Source organism: Tiliqua scincoides, chromosome 12 (assembly GCF_035046505.1).
Source record: "Tiliqua scincoides isolate rTilSci1 chromosome 12, rTilSci1.hap2, whole genome shotgun sequence".
Lineage (NCBI taxonomy): Eukaryota > Metazoa > Chordata > Lepidosauria > Squamata > Scincidae > Tiliqua > Tiliqua scincoides.
The window spans coordinates 2,492,549-2,515,187 of NC_089832.1; the positions used below are offsets into that span (position 1 = coordinate 2,492,549).

General features: G+C 48.3%; 1 protein-coding gene across 4 annotated transcripts in view; it reads left to right on the top strand.

Annotated features, from left to right (window-relative positions):
* The window catches only part of MBNL3 (muscleblind like splicing regulator 3), a 106,209-nt gene that overhangs the window by 23,049 nt on the left and 60,521 nt on the right, over positions 1-22,639 (top strand). For 3 of the 4 annotated variants that reach the window (XR_010794999.1, XM_066639860.1, XM_066639862.1), the window contains exon 2: positions 12,053-13,250. Coding sequence is in view for 3 of the 4 variants with exons in the window: in XM_066639860.1 (XP_066495957.1) it covers positions 13,077-13,250 (174 nt within the window). In the remaining variant the exon portion in view is untranslated. Of the gene's footprint in view, positions 1-11,724; positions 11,814-12,052; positions 13,251-22,639 lie in introns of those variants that run through there. The other variant, XM_066639861.1, reaches the window with a different exon arrangement.

Sequence of the window (22,639 nt, forward strand, 5' to 3'; positions counted from 1 at the left end):
TTCTGCCTTGAGTGACAGGGAATCATCTCAGAGACAAGAAACAGGCGACAGCGGAGCAACATTTGCTGTTGGGGGGAGAGGGAACTTTCACTTGGGCACACTTAGTGCCTAAAACACACGGACTTCAAAGAGTGGTGGGGCAGGAGTAGCTGCCCCACCCCGTTCTGGAAGGTTGGCAGCGCCCAGGGTGAAATGCCCTGCAGCCAGCAGCCAGCAGCCAACGTCCCACGTTCCATTCAGCGCAGTGGCTGTGGTTGCATGTGTCGGGTGAGCATTGCCTCATTGCCGCACAGCGATGCTTTTTGCACCACCTGGCTGCGCTTAGATCTCTCCTGAACGTTTTTCAGGCGCACGCAAGAAAGTACCGATCTTTCCACGGGGGGCCAGGCCCAAGAACAGAAGTGTATTTTATTTCTCCTTTGCTGCCAAAGGTTTACCTTAAATTAAGTAAACTTCCCTCAGGGGCCGGGGAAGTGTGCGGGTACAAAATGCTAGCGAAGGAAATATTCTGGATGTCTAATCTGGCCCCTGGAGTGTTTGCTTTAACCGAATAGTTGCTTCGGTTGCAGAGAGGAATTCTCTAATTGAGACGGGAAGAGAGGGTGGGAGGGTGCTTGTGATTGCTTAGCCGTCCAAAGAGGAGACGGTCTCGCAACAGCCAGGGGTTGTCACCTCGTGCCATGGATCTCGCATGTAATCTTCATCCTCTCTGGTGGACCGACACCATTTTGAGGCTTTTATCAGTCTTCCATTCTTGGCTTTTGAAAGCTCAAGAGACTTTTCTTTCTTTTTCTTGTCCATCGTGGTTCCAGTTCCCCTTGCAAACAGAAGTTCCTCTTCCTTTTTAATGTTGGAAAGAACGGTTCAGGCAGTTAAAATCCAAAGGCAACTTCAAGCCATAAAGAGATGATTAAAGCGTTCAGGACACAGCTCAGGAGTTTAAGGACTTGTAGAAAATGACTGGGGGGGGGGCGGGCTGCATGTTCAGCAAGTATCTCCCCTTTCCCATTTTCCTCATCCTCTCTTGCTTGCTGAGTTTTCACATGATGAGAAATCCAACAAGACCCAGAGCTAGGCTTTTTGTGTCACGTGGGCTTCAGGGGTGAGGAATTGTCATGGAACACCCAGTACATGAACACAGGTAGCTTGAACACAGGTAGCAGTGTTGTGTAGTTGTCTTCAGTACTAATGAGTTCAAAATTTAACCAAATAAAAATCTCGAAAGGAGTTTCTGCTGGTCACCTTGCGGGGCTGTTCTTATGTTCTTATAATGTTGAGGCTAGCGGGTTTGACTCCCTTCAAATCTCTCTTCAAAGCCCTCTTCTGAGAAACCTGTGGCACACCTCTCTAGTACCCATAACCTACTGCAGCGATTCTCAAACTGTGGGTCTGGGACCCACCAGTGGGTCATTACCCCATTTTTGGTGGTTTGTGAAACTGACAGGACAGATTAGGCCAATCAATCAATCAGTCAGTCAGTCAGTCAGTCAGTCAGTCAGTCAGTCAGTCAGTCAGTCAATCATACCTTTATTGGCATTTAAACAGGTAAACAAAATTACAACAGTCTCTAAAAGAATAAACATGATGGGGAGGGGAAATGGGAAATGATTCAAGAGAAGAGAGAAAAAGAGAAGGGAGTTCAGGAAGGGGGGATATTTTAATAATTTGGGATAGAAAACTGGCAACTGCTATAGTAATGTTTGCCTGGTTGTCACTTAGCAAAACAAAAAAAAGCACTTTGTTTTGCTAAGTGACAGATTAGGCTAAGTGCATCAAGTGTTAAACAAGCTGCTGGGGAGGGGGCGGGGGAGAAGCACAGCTGCCCAGTTACCATTATAGCCATACCATACCCCTTGGCATTTATAAATAAGCAGCAGCCTCTAGCACCTTTAAAAAGTTTCAGACCACTGCCCTGCTGTAACTGAAATAATCGCAGATTCTTCTCCTGTTTTCACACTGTCTCCCTGTTGAATTTTAGATGGTAAGCATATTGGGGCAGGGACCCGCTCTCTCCTTTGTCAAGTGCTACGTACATGGATTGCAACTGTATAAAATAATAATAAGAATTCAGTATTCAGACGAAACCTGAGGGTAGATTGGTTCATCATTGTCTGAGCCTGTTCTGGCCATAGGCTGAGCTGCTGTGATGTCACGGAGACCTTGCAGGAAGGAAAGATACCAGGTGGAACAGGATGGGTGATGGGGAGATAGGGGCTGGAAGTTGGCAAGGGGAGGAGACACTAGATGGGGTGCTCAGGAAAGGTATAATGAAGGAAGCAGAAGGCCAAGGAAAAAGCAGTGGAGAAATCAGGATTAGGAAGAAAGGATTAGGAAACTGGAGCCACCTTGTACCCAGTTTGTACCCATTTTGTGTACCCATTTTGATGGGCATTGATCTGTCCAAATATCTTGAGACCTGTCGTGCCATGCTGAAATTCAGAATGTGTTGGCCTCCAGAGGAGCAAAATGAACTGCGATGTTGTGTGCATGTGTTGGTTTGTTTTTGTTTTTAATACCCAGCACTAATACCCAGGTGCAAGAATGCATAATGGAAAGGAATGCGGTATTCCTTTCCAGAAGTCTCCCTGTCCAGGTTGGTATTTCAAAAATTCTTCACCAGGACATGCAAGGCACACAAGAAGCCTCTTGTTCGGGTAACATCAAGCAGGCCTGCCAGTTCTCCTTTCATTGCTTGCTGGAGCCAGATCCTGTCCCCTTGACAGCAGAGGTGGTGCCCTGCGGAGTGTGATGCTGGCAGTGGTGCCCTCCTGTGCGGAATTGTTGGGTGACCTGGGTCAGAGAAGATGCTTCTGGCAGGCCACGTCAGTGATGAGCGCCGCGGATTCTGTTAACATCCGCAGAGCGTGTGGCTGTGTCGCTGAAAAGGGATTAGTTACAGGGAAACTAAGAGGGATTTGGCTTGCGGAACGAAGGGGGCTGATGCTCTGTCCTTGCCTCACCTCCCAGCGCTTTTGCAGACTCATCCCGCCGGCTCCGTCTTTCAGCGTGACCTGCAGTTCTCAGGCTGAACCTGGCTGTCGCTGACCAAACTCGGGAGGCAGACAGGGAAGGGCATGACGGGACTCCAAGATGTTCAGACACCTGCATTATTCCCGCTGCACAGAAGCCTTCCTTCAGTCAGGTGTTTGCATTCCGTGGTCTTGCTTGGGACATTGTTGGGGTGGGTATTTTGGGGTGAGATTTTTGTAGCTTCTACAAACATGTAATAGAGAGCTGTGCTGGTCCATTGGGAACAAAAAACGTATTATTATTAATTATTATTAACAGTATTTATATACCGCTTTTCAACGAAAAGTTCACAAAGCGGTTTGCAGAGAAAAATCAAATAACTAAATGGCTCCCTGTCCCAAAAGGGCTCACAATCTAAAAAGATGCAAAAGAATACCTGCAGACAGCCACCAGAACAGACACTGCTGGGCGTAAAAGCCAAGATAGGGCCAAACCTTGGTTAATGGGACTGTACCTGAACCCGAAATTACTGTTACCTGAAACCAGAACTGACAGCGCAATCCTATGCATTACTTAGAAGTTACATCCCTTTGTGTTGAATAGAGCTTACACCCAGAAGTGTATGGGGTTGCAGCCTGAACCTCTAAACCAGGGGTGCTCAATAAGTCGATCCCGATCTACCAGTCGATCGCCAGGCAAAATGAGTCGATCACAGGCTTCTCTCCCATCCACGCATTCCTGGGAGTGAGCCCCACCCTGGGAGTGAGCTCCTGTCCACGCATCCCTGGGAGTGAGCCCCGTTGACTCTACTGGGGTGACTCGTGAGTAGACCTGGAGAGGAGCCGCTGGCAGGCTTCTCTCCTGTCCACGCATCCCTGGGAGTGAGCCCCGTTGACTCTCCTGGGGATGACTTACCTTTCCCCTGTTTTTGCACTGGTATGTATGGAGATCTGCCCCCCCCCCAACTTCCATCTGTTGGTTCTGTGTGCAAGCGGTTTTGCACTGGTCTTGCTGTGATGTCTATATAGAGATATTCCCTCCCCCACACCTTTCCCCTGCTTTTGCACTGGTCTGTATAGAGATCTGCTCCCCCCCCACTTGTATTGGAATCGAGGAAGATCTGGTGAGGAGGTAGATGTGGTGTCAGCAGTGGCCCCTTTAACGGTAAGGCCTGGGCATCCAGCAGAGTGTGCTACACAGCTGCAGCCACTTGAAGGCAATAGGACCCTCAGGGATATAAGAGCACCTGGAGTGAGCCCCATTGACTCTCCTGGGGATGACTTACCTTTCCCCTGTTTTTGCACTGGTATGTAGGGAGATCTGCCCCCCCCTTCCATCTGTTGGTTCTGTGTGCAAGGGGTTTTGCACTGGTCTTGCTGTGATGTCTATATAGAGATATTCCCACCCCCACACCTTTCCCTTGTTTTTGCACTGGTCTGTATAGAGATCTGCTCCCCCTCCCCACTTGTATTGGAATCAAGGAAGATCTGGTGAGGAGGTAGGCTGTGGTGTCAGCAGTGGCCCCTTTAAGGGTAAGGCCTGGGCATCCAGCAGAGTGTGCTGCACAGCTGCAGCCACTTGAAGGCAATAGGGCCCTCAGGGATATAAGAGCACCTGAGGCAGGAAGGGCTCCACTTATTTATGTGAGTCAGCCTTTTCCTACATGAAGATCTTTAAGTCCAAGTACCGTTCCACCATGACTGATGAACATTTGGAAGTGTGCTTGAAGCTGGCTGACAGCAGCTACTGTCCGGGCTATGCATCCTTGGCTGATTCACTTCAGTGCAAGTCATCAAAGTAAACTCAAGTAATTACAAAAAATGTTTATAGTTAATTATGTTGTGTTGTGCAATATTGGCTCATGCGGTTATGCAAGGTACACCAACATACATTGTACACATAAACGTTATATGTTATGATGGCGCGAACATTGTAAAAAAACTCTGGTAGATCTCTGGGCCTTGCTGGGTTTCAAAGTAGCTACCGAGCCAAAAAAGTGTGAGCACCCCTGCTCTAAACCTACGTGCCATTTTCAGCCAATATGCCATGGCATTTTGGTGCGCCACGAAAGAGCCACAGGTTGTCTTAGGAATTTGTGGGAAGGTTGTTTATTAATAGGGCCATTGGGGAATGTGAACCCACCACTAGCAGTGTGGTGTGCCCTGCCAATTGTCAAAAAACCGATGGTGTACCTTGACGATTTTAGTGCCTTGTCAGTGGGCCATGACATGAAAAAGGTTGAAAATCACTGCTCTAAAAGAAGTGGCTACTGGGTCAAAATAAATGACCCCCAACATCAAGCACTCAGATTTTCTTTATCTGATTTGTGTTTTTGTCAAAGTTAATATATATTTTTTCCAACTTAGATAGTCAAACTTTGCAAGCCTCTTTATTCAAACTTTGCATGAGATGATTCTAAATAGGTTCAAAGTGACTGAAGGACCCAAACCAGAACTGAACCCAGCCTTGGTGGGACTGTTTTTCTCCCTGTCCAGAAGTGTCCCCCAGACTGTATTTTAAGCACAACTAGAGGTTGTGGCAAGGAAGAGGCAAGTGTGATGTTGAAGCCCCAAAGTCTGCAGTTTGTCATGATCTTAGGAGGGAGCCCAGAAAGTTTGATGAGACTCTTCTTGGTACAAAATCCATTTCCATTCTAATGGTTTATTTGAACTTTCTCATTGTGGTAGACTCTGTTGTTTTTAAACCATGTAAGCTGTTTTGGGCATACAGTTGTCCCCCAGTATCCACAGGGGTTCAGTTCCCACCCCCAGAAGATACCGATATCCACGTATGCTGGAGTCTCTTTTAAAAATGTTTTTAAAAAGTAAAAAACCAGTAAGAAAATAACCTTCCCTATCTTTGTGCTGTAAAATTGTGCCATTTGCAGGACTGCAGGCAGTCTTTTGTGCTCCAGTAAACCACTTCCAGGCTGTGCGGCTCCTCCCTTGGTCCTGGCTTGCCCCAGAATGCATTATGTGACCCAGAACTGGCTTGTAGGAGTGCAGAAGACTGCCCTGAAAATGGCACAATTTTGTGGCGCAAAAGTAGGAAAGGCTATATATATATATATATAGTAGTTGGCAACCTTCAGTCTCGAAAGACTATGGTATCGCGCTCTGGAAGGTGGTTCTGGAACAGCGTCTAGTGTGGCTGAAAAGGCCGATTCGGGAGTGACAATCCCTTCCACACTGGGAGCAAGTGCAGTCTGTCCCTGGTCTGTCTCCCTGGCTATGGGCCTTCCTTCTTTGCCTCTTAGCCTCAGACTGTTGGCCAAGTGTCTCTTCAAACTGGGAAAGGCCATGCTGCACAGCCTGCCTCCAAGCGGGCCGCTCAGAGGCCAGGGTTTCCCACCTGTTGAGGTCCACTCCTAAGGCCTTCAGATCCCTCTTGCAGATGTCCTTGTATCGCAGCTGTGGTCTACCTGTAGGGCGCTTTCCTTGCACGAGTTCTCCATAGAGGAGATCCTTTGGGATCTGGCCATCATCCATTCTCACGACATGACCGAGCCAACGCAGGCGTCTCTTTTTCAGCAGTGCATACGTGCTAGGGATTCTAGCACATTCCAGGACTGTGTTGTTTGGAACTTTGTCCTGCCAGGTGATGCCGAGAATGCGTCGGAGGCAGCGCATGTGGAAAGCGTTCAGTTTCCTCTCCTGTTGTGAGCGGAGAGTCCATGACTCGCTGCAGTACAGAAGTGTACTCAGGACGCAAGCTCTGTAGACCTGGATCTTGGTATGTTCCGTCAGCTTCTTGTTGGACCAGACTCTCTTTGTGAGATATATATATATATATATATATATATCTCAAATATATATATATTTGAAACGTTTTTATTTTTTAAAATGTTTTAGAAAGGGGACCCCCACATCTGCGGATAGCGAAATTCACGGATGTCGGACCTGCATGTCGGCTGTTCCATTGAATGCTATAGAGAAAGGCAGGATATAATATTGGATGTAAATAAACAAATGAGATTCCAGCTTGCACCTGGGGCTGCTGAAGTGAAGAAGCAAGATGGTTTGGTTTTTCTTTGCTTAAACTTGGGTTTTGATATCTGAATTACCAAACCCAGCCGTCCCTTGTCAAGCCTACAGGGCATACACATGTAGATCTTGGCACATATGCCTCTAAAAGGGCCTGGAGCTGGGGTCTGTATGACCATTTTTTGGGAGTGTGTGTGTGTATCATCGCCGTTCCTCACTAGTTGAACATGCATTAAAACTAGGATTAGCCTTGGTTTCGGTTCTGGGGCATGGCCTTAAGTAGCACCCGTGAACTACCAAGTTAGGATTCTGCAGTGGAGAGGTCTGTTCTGCAGGCACGAGATTGTGAGTGAGCTGTGCTTGACCACTGTGGCGCCCACCTGGAATGTGGAAGCAGGGCGCTGATAGGAAGTGATGGGAGATGATGGCCTGGGCAGAAGGTGGAGAGCACTGGGTGAGGGACGGGGCAGAGCTGTAGCGAGTGCTTGAGTTGATGACCCTGCAGTCAAGGGCCTGCAGCCCGCCTGGAAGTATTTATACCTGCCTGGGATCAGGAAAGCCCAATCATCTGCTGTGAAGACAGAGAATTCGTTACTACAAGTAGTTGCCTTAGAAAGAGAGCCGCAGAACCTGGAAGAGTTATTCAGTCACTGTGTTCCAAACCCCCGTGGCGCACCTGTGGACCTTTTGCAGCACACCCTGTGGCCTACTGGTTCAAAATTGCTGTTCTGGAGCTAGCATCCCGTATGTCGGGCTGTTGCAGCCAGGCCGCTTGATCTCAGGGCCCAATTCTATCCAACTTGCCAGTGCCGATGCAAGGGCAGGAGGTCTGGTCTAGAGGGTAGAACCTCCATTTGCCTGAAGATAACATCTGAAGGTCGCCAGTTCGAGGCCACCGGCACCCTGCGACCTTGAAGCAGCTGACAAGCTGAGCCGAGCTATTCCATCTGCTCTGAGCGTGGGAGGATGCAGGCCAGAATGTGCGACCAGATCAAGAAAGAAACATCTGAATGTTGTGGTTCTTGTAAGACAGAACATTCTTTCAAATTGTAAAAATCCCTATGGGGATTTAATAAGCCTGCCTATGTAAACCGCCTTGAATAAAGTCTTGAATAAAGACCAAGAAAGGCGGTATATAAATACCTGTATTATTATTATTATTATTATTATTATTATTATTATTATTATTATTATTATTATTATTATTATTATTATTATTATTGCATCCTGTGGTTGGGGGGCAGTCGTGGAGGCCTCCTTAAGGTAAGGGAACATTTGTTCCCTTGCCTCGGAGCTGCATTACAGTTGCATCAGTGCTGGAAAATTGGATAGGATTCGGCCCGTAGTTGAGAAATGGCTGGGACAGCGACCTGGCTTGTAGATGGAGGAAAGCAAACTGTCCCTATCTGGGCAAGCCACCCCCCTGCATGAAGCCAAAATTAAGACCCAAATAGAATGTTATTCAGCTGAAGTATAAAAGGCTTTGGATACACCAGAGACCCTGCAGCTGTGGAGCCCTTAATTAATACACCTCTCCATGCTGATCCAGCCCACATCTAGGCTGGCTTGCAAGATGGAAGAGAGAGTTTTCTTTCCGTTGCTGCTTCCAGTGTTGAGTTTCTGTTCCCAGAAAGAGCTGCCTGTTCTTGCACTTGTGTTGGCCTGATTCTCCAGAGAATTCCACCCTCTCCCCACCCATCCACAGCCTGTGCTAGCTTGTTCCAGGAGCTGTGCCCAGCTCAGTCCTAGTTGTTGGCTGAGATGTCATTTCCACACCTTCTCTCCCTTACTGCTGATTGGAGATGGCAGGCTTGGAGCGCGAAATTCAAATGGAAATGTTTTCTTGCAGAGCAGGAAAAGGGTTTTTTTTTTTTTTACACATACGCACACCCTCTTCAGCTCTCTTTTAAAGCAAACCATCAGAGTGTAAAATGTAAACAGTAACTCCCCTTTTCCCATTTTCTGTTTAGCGTTGTACAGTGAAAAGGGGTGCTAGTTACGTTTTATTTATTTAAGAACACAAAACAGCCTCACTAGATTAGATCAAAGACCCGGCGAGTCCTGCAGCGGGACCCACCCCTTTGCAGCAGGTGTTCAAAGGTAGACTATCTCTGAACTTGGAAGCCTCATGTAGCCATTGATAGGCTTCTCCTCCTCCTCCTCCCTGCATTTGCCTCATCCCCTTTCTAAGCTAGCGGCTATCAACTCCCGCATTTTGGGGCAACTTAATAATGCATTCCCAGGCATCTTTTCCGCTTAACGGCCTACAAAGCAGCTCACGACAATGCAGTTAATGAAACCCTAAATTCGCAAAATCCTTCAATCCTATTAATACAATAATTACCAAAAGGAAAGCCCAAAATAGCAGCCAAGGTACCACCGATGTTGTGTACCAGATTTGCAGCCTCAGCAAAATCCTGTTTTTAGTTTTTATAGAATGCCACTAGAGTGCATATGGCATTTCACGTAGTATAAGTTCCCTGCCCCAAAAAGCTTGCAGTCTAAACACAGGAAAGGGAGGTGGATGCGGGATTAATAATATGCCCATATTGCCATTACCTGTTACAGTGTTTATTTCTTTTAGTTACAGATTAGCCAGTAGAAGCCCTTGGGAAGTGAATAGCTTTCACTTGGCAACCCAGTGATGCCAAAATAGCTACCTCCCTCACTTACCCATGAAGGGCTGACCACAACCAGGGTGCCCCCGCTGTAGTCCAGTAGTCTTCAACCTTTTTCATTCCTGTAAATTACTCCGCAACTTGAGGCTCTGTGACCCCGTTGGGGTCCCGACTCCAAGGTTGAAGAACACTGCACTAGATTATTACAAAATGGCAGTAGGCTTCTGAACATGCAGTGCGCTTCATGTTTTGCCTTGTTTGTTGCAACTTAAATCCCACCTGAAGCTCAGGAGTGTGTTGCTGTCAGAGGGTCCAAGGTTCAGAGCCTGGCATCTCTGATTCATTGTCTCTGATCCGAGATCTGAGAAAGACCTGATAGGATCGTAAGAGCTGTTGCCAGTCCTGAGCACTCCAAGTTGAGCATGGTGGACCAATGGCCTTTTGCGCAAGGCACTTTTGTGTCTTCATGTGAAGTGGGTCACTGCAGGACAGACAGATTCCCTTTGGCGTTTTGTGTCTCCCAGACCTACCCGGCACATCTCAGACGTACTCCGTACAAGGAATTGTGCAAGCTGCCCATGGAGCCGGGAGCAGGCAGTGCCAGGCACATGTGCTTCCTGTCTGTCCATCCCCACCTTTCTGCAGGTATCACTGTCACATCCCAAGCTGCTCTGAAAAAATGGAGCCGGCAAAAGACCTTTCCTAGAAATTATGTCTGTGGCATCCCAGCAATCTCCAAGATGCCACATATCAGCGCATTGTACCGCCATGATAGTCTTCATTTCTCTTGTATAAGTGTTTATGTTCCTGTGACTACTTCTGTGTAGATACCCACCTGCCCCTCCTTCCAAATACCCCACCCCTTTCGCCAGACTGAACCAGAAAGCCTCACCCTTTGAGAAGCACTTTGAAATTGCCATAATCTGAGACCACCTCATCCCAGGAGCTGCCCCCCCATTCCTTGTGGCTTGTCTAGCTAGCTGGCTTCATGCTTTCTGTTCCCCAGTCAGGGCCCAGTTGAAGTGGTTGTCGCTGGGGAGCCACAGAGAGGGGTTGCGCTTGCCTCTGTGTCTGTCTTCCAGGCTTCTTGGGGGCACCCGGATGGCTGCTGGAGTCTGGTCTTGGTGGGTCTTTGGCCTCTGCTTGTGGTTTGGGTTTTGATAGGCGTTAGGAACAAGAACGGGGAGGCCGCTGGTGTGCCATTTTACAGCAGGCAGTGCCTCCCCACCTCTTCTTGTTGTGGTGCCACGCACTCTTCACGCACTTGCTTGTAAGCTCATACAGAGGAAACGCTTCATGCTAAAAGGCAGAAAATGCCATAAGAGGGGATAGTATTTTATCTGGAAGAAAACGAAAGAGAGGCAGCCCGCCTTGCCTATCAGGAGAGGCTTAAGTTTCTCGGTGAGTGTTGCTTGTGGCTTGTCGGGAAGGAGAACCGCTGTGCAAATAGGTTCTTTCTCTGCTGCAAAACCTGGCAGCTCAGCCTCTGCTAGTGAGCAGGGGGTTAAACGGAGTACATGACGGATGCGGGTGCGTAGCAGTTAATGGGTGAGACAGAGAACTGGTGGCGGCTGCTGTTTCTGCTCTAGCTCTTTGTACGCGGACATCTAGACTCCCAGGCATAAACGCTCACCAGCAAGGGGGAAAGAAAGCTCCCAGCCACCAGACGTACGTGTGCACAAACACTTCCTTCCCAAGGATTTATATTATGTCGCAAAAGATTAGAAGGGCAGTTAATTTCTCCTTTGTCTGCCGAGGGCCGTGGATCCATGGCTCCCACCCAGTTTTCTGTCAGGCTGCGTTCCGATCATGGCACGCTGCCACCACCAGCCGTTCCGGGTTACGCGAGGGGGTGCAGTAGCATGTGGGGAGAGAAAAACGCTCCTTGTTTTCCAGCGCGCAAGCTTTGCCAGCGGCAGCTTCTTATGGTGCCGAGGGGCTTGTGGCACCAGGTAACGTAGTGCCACATCTCCCCCTCCCTCTCTTCCCCCCCCTTGGCAGCCGCGCACTCAAACGGAGCCCGTGCCGGACGGCTCTTGTTCGAGACCCGGAGACACATTGCGGACGCACCAGGGGCTGTCCGTCGCGACACCAGGCGGAGGCATTTTGCGTGCAGTGGGCACCGAAAAAAGAAAGAGAGAGAGAGAGAGAGAGAGAGAACGAGGGAGAATGTCTGCCAGAATTAGATCAATATGAAACAATCTTTTTTACTGGATGTCTGCCCAGACTTTCAGCTGCAATGGTAAATGTAATTGGTTGTTTCCTTCTCCCATGCGCAACCCCGTGTAGGAAATGCCCTTTTCTCTCTCTTCTCTCTCTCTCTCTCTCTCTCTGTCTTTTTTTTTTTTAATCCACCATGGCTGACTTCAGTGCATCAGGCTGTCAGTATCTGGATATTTCCTGTTCAAATCCAAGCGAGAGTTTGGCGCTGGGGTGGGGACCAGCCTGATCTTAGCTGATCCAATGTCTTCTTTTCTGCAGGTTGCTGAACAGTGCCTTTTCTGAAGCCGGCGTCGCTGCTACTGCTTGGATATCTGTAGGGCTTTGCCTCGCTCGCTTTTTATAAATATATATATATATATAAAATATATATATATTTAATATATATATCTTATATATATTCCCTCCTTGTCTCTTTCATTTTTTTTAAATTCGGCGTTGCTTGCAGTCCATACCCCGACAGCAGCTCACCCATCCTATTTTTTTCGCTTCCTTTTACACTCAATTTGCTCAGCCATTTTTTTCCTCCCTTCCCTTTCCTGACTATGTAGCAAAGCCCAAGTCTTTATTATTTTGTTTTGTTTTTTTCAAACAAAAAAGGAAATTGTAACAGCAAGCCCTTCCGCTGGTTTTTGACACCTGCAACTCTGTCCATTTTTAGAAACAAGGTAGGGCAGGAACGTAGGAATTCTCCGCCTCGCCTCGCCTCCCTGCCCGGAAACGAAACCATTCCACGGAATCTGCAGCCTTGCCAACGGCGTCTCCTTCTTGCGTGAAGAATCACTGAGAGAAAAAAGAAAGAAAGAAAAAGGAAAAGAACCAGTAACTGGAGAGCACAGAACCCTTTGGAGTAAAAGAAAAAGGAAAAAAAAAGTCTGCCAGTTATTTTGAAATAATAATTTTGGCAGTGGCACAAAAATATTATATATATATAAATATATAACATTTCTATTTTAACTTCGACAATTGCACTTTTAGGAGCTGGCCTCTAATTTGATTTTTCAGTTAATTCTGATGAGATTTCTATTTTACGATTGGCTTTATGTTTAATCCTTGTTTTTGACAAACACAATTTGAGTTAAATGGAACCCTTAAGTGCTGACAAATAGAAATTTTACCAAAGCAACAAGTTACTCCTTCACTTTTTATTTTTAAACTTGAATTCCCTTTTTTGGTTACCCTTCCCCCCCCTTAAACCCGGCAGCCCTACTCTCCCGCAGAAGGCGGTGGCTGCCTGTGTTTCCCTTTTTGTTTTATTTTTTTGCCCCGTTGGGTCTTTTTTAATATGGCTGTGAACGTATCTTTGGTTCGTGATACAAAATGGCTGACGTTAGAAGTGTGCCGAGAGTTTCAGAGAGGTACCTGTTCTCGGTCTGACACAGAGTGCAAGTTTGCCCATCCGTCACGGAGCTGCCATGTGGAAAATGGACGTGTCATCGCCTGCTTCGACTCGCTCAAGGTAAGGCTTGTTACCTTGACACAGCTGCCTTGCTGGGTCCCGCCGCGCAGGTGTTCTGTTTCGCAGCCGTTGGCTGAAACATCCAGTGGGAGGGGAAGAAGAGTTTTGTTTGCTGGCCCGCAGCTGACTTCAGCGGAAGTTTTAAGAAGGAGGCTCAGTGGTAGAGCAGCTGCTTTGCACTCAGAAGCTTCCAGGTTGAATCCCGAGTTGCTCCTGTTGAAGAATCTTGGAGAGGGGGACTGTCTGGGCCTTAGTGCGCAGAGCCAGTCAGAGGAGACCATACCAGGCGAGCTGGAGCATGGACAGATCCTCCACAGCTGGTTTCTATGTGCGAAAACAATGTGAGAGAGAAAGGGAGGAAGGAGTGTGTATTTGAGTGCATTAATGTAATCTAAGCAACACCTAGCGCAGCCATTTTCAACCACTGTGCCATGGCACATAGGTGTGCTGCAAATGGTCCCCAGGTGTGCCACGGAAATTTGGGAAAGGGTCCTTTATAAGTAGGGCCACTGGAGGGTGTGAGCCCCCCCTTGGCAGCACAGTGTGTCTTGTCAATTGTTCAAAGACTGATGGTGTGCCTTGACCATTTTAGTGCCCTGCCAGGATGCTGTGAGATGATAAAGGTTGAAAATCACTGGCCTAGCGTTTAAGTGTTGGTTTAAAGTAGAATCGTAGAATGTTAGAGTTGAAAGGATGCTTTGGAGGTCATGTAGTCTAGCTCCCTGCTCAGCGCAGGTGACTACAGCATCCTGGAGAGGTGGCCATCTAGCCTCTGCTTGAAAACCTCCAACAAAGCAGAGTCCACAACTGCATGAGGCAGGCTGGACAGCTCGGACCATTACGAGTTTCTCCCTCATGCCTAGCCCAAATCTCCCTCCCAGTAATTAGTAATTGTTAACTTGTGATCCTTTATGAAAACCCTGTGAGTTATAGCGTGTGTGTGTGTGCAATTCAGGCATCCTGCTTAGCGTGTAACTGGAATTATATGTAAAGCTATTCATGTCTGTTGCTGTTCTGAGTAGGAGAGAGATGAATCTGTGTTTTTCTACCATCTTGCTCGGTTCTGGGGTGCAGGAGACTAAGGGATAGTGACTTACCTAAGGCTACCTATTAAATTCCTGCCAAAGATGAATTTAATAATAATAATAATAATAATACACAGTATTTATATACCGCCTTTCTTGGTCTTTATTCAAGACTTTATTCAAGGCGGTTTACACAGGCAGGCTTATTAAATCCACGCAGGGATTTTTACAAATTGAAAGAAGGTTCTCTCTTTCAAGAACCACTACATATTCAAGATGTTACACTCCGATCTGGTTTAACATTCTGGCCTCCATCCTCCCACGCTCCGAGCAGATGGAACAGCTCAGCTGCAGCTTGTCAGCTGCTCCAAGGTCGCACGGTGCCGGTGGCCTCGAACTGGCGACCTTGTGGATGTTAATCTTCAGGCAAATGGAGGCTCTACCCTCTAGACCAGACCTCCTGCCCAATTTAGAACTGGGGACTCTCTCGCTAGCAATTTGCAGTGCTGTTCTTTTTGTACACTGACCCGTATGGTCTTCTCTATGGTCTCTGCCTCTTGTGATGTCACTTCCAGCCACTAGGAGACTCTTCCAGGTTCTGCTTTTATGGCAACCGCCTGTAGCAGAACCCGGAAGAGTTTTTCAGCTATTTTCAACCACTCTGCTCCACACTCCCGTGGCACACCTGTGAACCTTTTGTGGCACACCAGTGCACCACGGCACAACAGTTGAAAATCGCTGCTCTTGCCTGTAGAGTTTAATTTAGGAAAAAAAAAATGCAACTGGAGGAAGATGTGATAGAGGTTTATATATGGACGGGTGGTGTGAAAGAAGTAGACAGATATCAATCTTTGCGAGATTGGCACTAGGGGATCATCCAGTGAAATTGATTGGCAGGAGATTCAGGACAGGCAAAAGGAAGGATTTGCACACACACTGCACAGCTGTTTAATGGAGTTGGCTGGAATAAATTAATGCAAATTTGGGGAGGAGTCAGATCTCAGCACAAGGGCACTTGCTGTGCGTGTGGAAGGCGCAGACTCAGTCTGTGGAAGCAGTTCCAGGTAGGGTTGGGAATGACCAAGAGTGTCACTGCCAGGCAGTGTTGACAGCACTGACCGATGTGGTGGCCCAAGGTCCTAGGCAACTTGGCGGTGCTGCCGCAAGACTCAGTATTGATGGTTAACTTTGAAGCGTGATGTAACGTCATCCACAAAAATGTTTGTGGCTGCTAGCAATAATGGCTCTATGCACCTGCCTCCATCTAGCCAAACAGAATGCCAGGCTAGAGAGATTCGGTAGTTAATGGAACCACCATGTACAGAGACAGTCTACCTCTAAGTGCCACATACTGGAGTCATGCAGCTGGGGATGGGGCACCTGTTGTCTTCATGTCCGATTTATAGACTTCCTGGAAGTATCTGATTTGGACTCTGGACCTGGATGGGTCTCTCCTAAGTGGTCCAGCAGTGCACTTAGCTGGTGTTCCTCAACATTCTTCATGGAGATTTGCGTTCTAAAAGTGTTGCCCAAGAAGTTTGCTGGAGCAACTGCAGAACGGGTTTGACTTGGCAACCTGACGTGTGTGTTGTTTGCTTTTGGGCTTTCCTTAGACTGCCCTGGTTTCTTGGGTCAAACTCTTTGTGCATGTCTTGCCTCCTGGCTCAAACAGCACAGGGGCAGGCCCTGTGGCCATGTTTCCCCTGTCCCTGCTTGTGAAGTGTGGGGTGACTGCTGTCAGTTCTCCATCCCAAAGAGAGGCCTCATATCCCCTGAGGAGCTCTGTACCCACCTGCGGGAAGTTCAGCAGCAGCCTAATGAAGCATAGAAGATCATAGTACTGTACTTCCATGGGCTGCAGGAAATTGGTTCCTGGAGAGAGAATATTTGCTTTCCAAGAGAAGGGAGCTTGATCTGTGGAGGGCTAAAATACTACAGTGACTATCTATGCACATTCCATGTTCTCCCCCCTTCCACTGAATGAGTTGTAGGTATACCGAAAGAATGGTAGCTCCTGGACTTTGAAACTCCCTGCCTCATGGGATTTCCATCGCCATTGCCCTGCTTCCTCCCCACTTTTTGGCCATCAGCTTGTTATTTCAACAAGCATGTTTGTTAGCACTGCCCAGTCCTGCTCTCCTCTGCTTTCTGTTGTCTGCTGCTGTGGTCCTGTTGCTTGTTCATGTGTCATGCGACTATGTTGTTGCTTGAGGGTTAGCGCAGAGCTGTTTGCAGGCCCATCCTTCCAGAGCTCGAAGGAGGAGGGACTCGAGGAGGAGGTTCACCCTGCCCTTTTGGGACTGGAAAGGTTAGGACTCAAAATAAGAGACCCGTGGAAACGACTGGGAAAATCCCACACAAAGGGGCCCTGTTGAAGACCTCCAGAGTTTTTCAGCTATCTGCAAATCAGTGATGCCTGAGGGCAGCAACTGGTCTTGTGTTTCTGATCTTGTGGGAGACCCGGGCAGGGCATGAAATTGAGAGCTCTGTTTACCGAAAGCCAAAGGACGGGAGAGTATGAAGGGCGTGATGGCCTTCCCCACTCCTGCTGGCTGGTTGGGACAGAGGTGCCAGAGTGCCAGCAGCCTGGTCAGGGAACATAAAAGCAGTTACTCTTCTCTCACCCTACTGTGTCGAGTTCTGAACTCTGGTGGAGAGGGGTGATGCACACCTGTGCTTTGGGTGTCTGAGGCAGTGCCAGGGCATTTGAATCCTGGACAATTGTGTCCCAATCCTCTGACCTGGTTGGCAACCTTCAGTCTCAAAAGACTGTGGTATAAGTCTACAGCACCTGGTATTCTGAGGCGGTCTCCCATCCAAGTACTAACCAGGCCTGACCCTGCTTAGCTTCCAAGATCAGGCATGTACAGGGTAACAGTGTCCCAATTATTGGCAACAGATCCCATGTTATATATCTCTTATCCCAGCCCTAAGTCTCTTATCCCAGCCCTACCTTTGCCTATTTTAAAATTAAAAAGTGCATAGATAGATAAGGGGATAAGAATAGGCCCTCAGTTTGGCTGTACTTGTCGTAAGAGGCGACTGAACAGTCACCGGGTAGATGGGACTCGTCAGCCTGGGAAGGCAGCTCATCTGAGAGAAGGAAGACTCTGATCCCAAACCTCCACTGCCTTGTGGCTACATCCAGTTATGGAAGAGGCTTCAGGAGTCAACCTCGAGGCAAAATCCGGAGCCGGAGTCCCTGAGGCAGTTCATGGCTGAACACAGTCACGTTCTGGCAACTCCTGCGACGCCGCTGGAACCAATCGTATTGGCCTCTGCCTTTCCATTGGACCATTTCAGCGCCGTGGAGAGGGGGGATTTGCTGCATGGGTAACAGCCTATCCTCCATACCTACTTTACCCAGGCTTTGCGCACTGGAGAGGACACTCTGTTCCAGAGCCACCATTCAGAGCATGACACCATGGTCTTCCGAGACTGAAGGATGCCAACATATTGGGACACAAATGTCTGGGCCGCAAAACAACCGGGTGCAAATGTCCAGGACACGAGTGGCTGGGATGCATTTGGCCAGGACACAATGGTCCTGTCATTGTTTGGGGCACAGGATTCTCTCTAAGGCAGGGAGCCTGGGCAGGGCTATCCATGACAGTGAAATGAACAAGGAGTGCCAAAGTAGGAGAAAGCTGGAGTTGAGACCAGCAAATCTGTCATCCAAGAGGAGGGATCTTGTCTGAGGTGTTAGGACAGAGTGCAGATACACGTTTGGAATTGGAAGAAGCAGTCCAAAACCTAGGGACCCTCTCCGAGGGATTTGGCGCCCCACACCAGCCTGGCTCTTGGGTAGAGGAGCACAGCATAGCTCTGTGCTGTCTTCAGGGAAGTGGTGGGGTTGCATGCAGGTGGGCTCGGCCAGCCTCGGAAGGGTTAAGGCTTTGGCCGCCTTTCAAGCTGGGCTGGTTTTTCGAGAAGTGGGCACAGCTTGGTTGTTTTTCAGGTATGGAATCTTTTGAACCGTTCTGAAAACTTGCAGAGAGAGAGAGAGCGAGAGCAACGCTTTGTTGCATTCTTGATGACTGGATGTGCAGGGGGAGAATCACACTATATGAAAATGGAGGGTTTACCCCCTCTAATTTGTTAGGTTTGCAATTCGTCTCCGGTGAGCTGATGATGCAGGTGAAATTTTGGGTTGAACTTTGGTGGGGGGAGTGGTGAGGTGAAACAAAAGAAGGTGAAAGAGTTAGGATGGCATAGTGGTTTGGGAGTTGGACTTCAACCCAGAAGATCCAGTTTCAAATCCCCACTCGGCCACAAATCTTCCCCCGTGACCTGGGACCAGTCACCCTCTTTCAGCCTTGCCTACCTTACCGGGTTGTTGTAGGACAAAAGGAGGGGAGGAACCTTGTACACCAACCTGAGCTCCTTGGAGGGAGGCATAAAAATGTGAAATAAAGTTAACAAATAAACCACTGGCTCTGCCCCAGTTTGCTGCTCTGATCTCTTTTGTGGCAGCGGCAGCGATCCTGCTGAATATTTGGGTGGTTACCTTTTTACCTACAAGCCCCCTCTCTGTGATGCTGTGTCATGATGCTGTGTCATCAGACACGGAGGGCTCTGGGTTAAGACAAGAAAAAAGACAAGACACTTCTGAGAGGAGTGGCTACTTTCCTGTATAAAACATTACTACTAATAATAGGTACACACCAGTAATTAGAGCCTGCTCTTCCCCCAGGGGTACAGACTGACATTGGGGCAGCTAATTGACTCTAATCAATGGGTACTTAATAGGCCTTGTCATTAGCCCTGTCCCCCCACCTGGGCAACAAAATGAGCTGAAGCTGCAAAAGAAGACCATTAGCGTGGGAAAGATCTTTTCTGAGTATGATGGGCTCCTGAGTAAACATAATAGAAGGTTCTTGGCCGGATGTTAACCGTCAAATTCCTCACCCAGCCGATTTTTCCAAAAAGCCTGGACTGCGCTTGAGGGTCTGGTGTGTGAGCAACCTCTGGGGTCTGTCATCAGTCAGGGTGGACTCAGAGCTGGGATGTTGTCCTGTGATCAGTGGGGATGTTCCCCCACTGAAATGAGCGGAAGATCTGAGCAGCAGAACTTCCCGGCAGTTGGGCTGATTGGCTGCTGTTGGTTTTAGGAACAGTGTCTTTTCACGAACTTGGCACAGTCAATTAGAATTATAACAATATGTACATCAGGAAAGATGGAGATTGTGCTTCTGGTCTGAAATACCCTGAGCCTTGCTTTTGTTGTTTCCATGGGTTTTTTTTTAAATCCCTAACTACAGGAGCCGGAAAGGCCTGTCACCTTTCTCTCTTTAACACGTTGTTGCTGGCTTTTCCCCCGATCCTTGAGCGATATTATTGTTACAAAAATAACTTTTTCTGTTCTGCTCTGCCCTTGAAGCCTTTGAGCCATGGCCAGGTTGCAGCACAAATATTTTGAACCAGAAGATTAATATGTTTGCGTTGCTTTTTAAAAACATTTGTTCATCGGCTAAATATTTCATACCGCAGTCCGGTTCAGGTCCTGTATTGGTGAACATTCAACACAGCAACTGAACTGGATTTTGAGTCTCGGACACGTCTGTGTTTTTATACAGATGTCTTATTTATAAACTGAGGAACCTCACTCAAGGACTTGGCCAGTTAATAGACTAAGAAAAATATTAGTTAATCATAAACAGGTTGATCTGCTTTAGAGCAGTGGCTAAGCCCTGCAAATCAGAGTGTGCCCCATGCAGATCTCTGCCATGAACTCACTCCATCAGGGGTTCCCAAAGTGTGTGTTATGAAGCCTTAGAGCAGGGGTGTCCAAACTTTTTGGCAGGAGGGCCACATCATCCGGGGGGGGGGGGAATTTACATTTAAAATTTAAATAAATTTACATAAATGAATACATTAAGGACGGAACTTGTATGAATGAATGAGTTTTACTGAGGCAATAATGCACATGGGACAATCAGGGATGTGGTTTTACCAAACATACCAAACAGACCGAGCCAGAAAAGGGGGAGGTTAACATAACTCCTGACCATACATCTCTTGCCCAGAAATAAAACACATGGAAACATAAATTGTTTAGAGGCAGTGATGCACATGGGACATAAGAACATAAGAACAGCCCCACTGGATCAGGCCACAGGCCATCTAGTCCAGCTTCCTGTATCTCACAGCGGCCCACCAAATGCCCCAGGGAGCACACCAGATAACAAGAGACCTCATCCTGGTGCCCTCTCTTGCATTGGCTTTCTGACATAGTCCATTATCTAAAATCAGGAGGTTGCGCATACACATCATGGCTTTGTAATGGATTTTTCCTCCAGGAACTTGTCCAATCCCCTTTTAAAAGCATCCAGGCCAGTTGCCATCACCACATCCTGTGGCAAGGTGTTCCACAGACCGACCACACGCTGAAGTAAAGAAAATATTTCTTTTGTCTGTTCTAACTCTCCCAACACTCAATTTTAGTGGATGTCCCCCTGGTTCTGGTGTTATGTGAGAGACATGGGGATGGTTAAAATAATGCCAATCAGGAGACAATCAGGGATGTGCTTTGTGACTAGTGAGACTCGCCATTCTTCTCTGTACGTAGGGTTAAGGGTGGCAAGCAAGCGAGTGGCCCCGGAGAGCCCGAAGTGGCAGCTGTGGAGACCTGAAGGTCCTCGCAGTAAAAGACCTTGCGCAAAAGCAAGGCTGGCCTTTCCTTCACTGCTGCTGTTGCTTCACAGACCGTGAACAGCAAGGAGTGGAGAGAAAACTTGGCTTGCAGCTTGCGTTGGGCAGTCTCATCCAGCCGGCGCGGGCTCCAGCAAATCTCCCCCCCTGCAGGCTGGATTCAGGGTTCCTGAGGGACACAAATGGCTGCTGGGCCAGAGATTGCGTACCCCTGCCTTAGGGGCATCATGGCACACTCAGGGGGTTGCCACAGCCACCCCTCCTACCTGTTTGTGCCATCTTGGGTCCAGCAAGATGGGTACCCCCATCTTGGATCTCACAAACTCTCGTGAGATTTGGGTGCTGCCATCTCGGATCCCGCAAGATATCACGAGATTCAAGATGACGGCTCGTGGCTCAGTTGGGTAGAAGAGGCTGCAGGGGTGTCATGACCCAGGTACATTTGGGAACCGCTGCCCTATATGGTTTACAAGCCACTCCCTCTCAACCTCAGTCTTCCTCATCTGCAATATGGGGATAACACTACTTATCTTATACTGGAGTGGTTTTAGGAAGTGGCCTTTGCCATTGATGCCTGCCCACATGTTTCTGTTGGGAGGTCTTGCAGATCTAGCAGGTGGCCAACAGCAGGGGTTTCGAGGTGCTGCTAAATGTGGCCTGACTCTTGCAGGGCTCAGAGGTAAGGAGCTTTCATGCCTGCCCTTCCTAACACAGGGTTCCATTGTGGCCTGTCGCAATCAGGCAGCTTCCTACTGAGTGATGCTCTGGGCTGCATGGAATGTCTGGCTACTGACAATATCTCACTGATCGGCTGGCCAGCCCGCCAGCCCGACTTCACTGGCAAGCAAATAAATTGTGTTCCAACAGGGCATGGCTGTTCTATCTCTGTTCCCTGCTAAATGTGGAAGGGGGAGGCTCTTTGCCTTTTGTCCTGCAGTCGTTTTGGGAAAACCAGGACCATGGGGTGCAAGAAGTCTGTGGCCCAGTACAAAGCACGTAGCTTTGTTCCACCAGCAGCGTTGCCTGCTTGCACTTTCCAGGTAGCAGGAAAAGGAGAAAGTCACCCAGGAATCTGTGTGTGCTGAAGGGAAAACCCCACGGTAATTAGGACATTGTGACCTCCTGTCATTGGTCATTCATTCTGGCAGAGCCCTGTAATTAAGGTGCCTGGAGTGACAGTAATCTTTAAAAGTGTACACAGCAAATCGGAGAGAACATAAGAACAGCCCCACTGGATCAGGCCAGAGGCCCATCTAGTCCAGCTTCCTGTATCTCACAGCGGCCCACCAAATGCCCCAGGGAGCACACCAGATCACAAGGGACCTGCAAGGCTTCCTGGGAATTGTAGTTAAGAACATAAGAACAGCCCCACTGGATCAGGCCATAGGCCCATCTAGTCCAGCTTCCTGTATCTCATAGCGGCCCACCAAATGCCCCAGGGAGCATATCAGTTAACAAGAAGACCTGCAAGGCCTCCTGGGAATTGTAGTTAAGAACATAAGAAGAGCCCCACTGGATCAGGCCATAGGCCCATCTAGTCCAGCTTCCTGTATCTCACAGCGGCCCACCAAATGCCCCAGGGAGCACACCAGCTAACAAGAGACCTGCAAGGCCTCCTGGGAATTGTAGTTAAGAACATAAGAACAGCCCCACTGGATCAGGCCGTAGGCCCATCTAGTCCAGCTTCCTGGATCTCACAGCGGCCCACCAAAT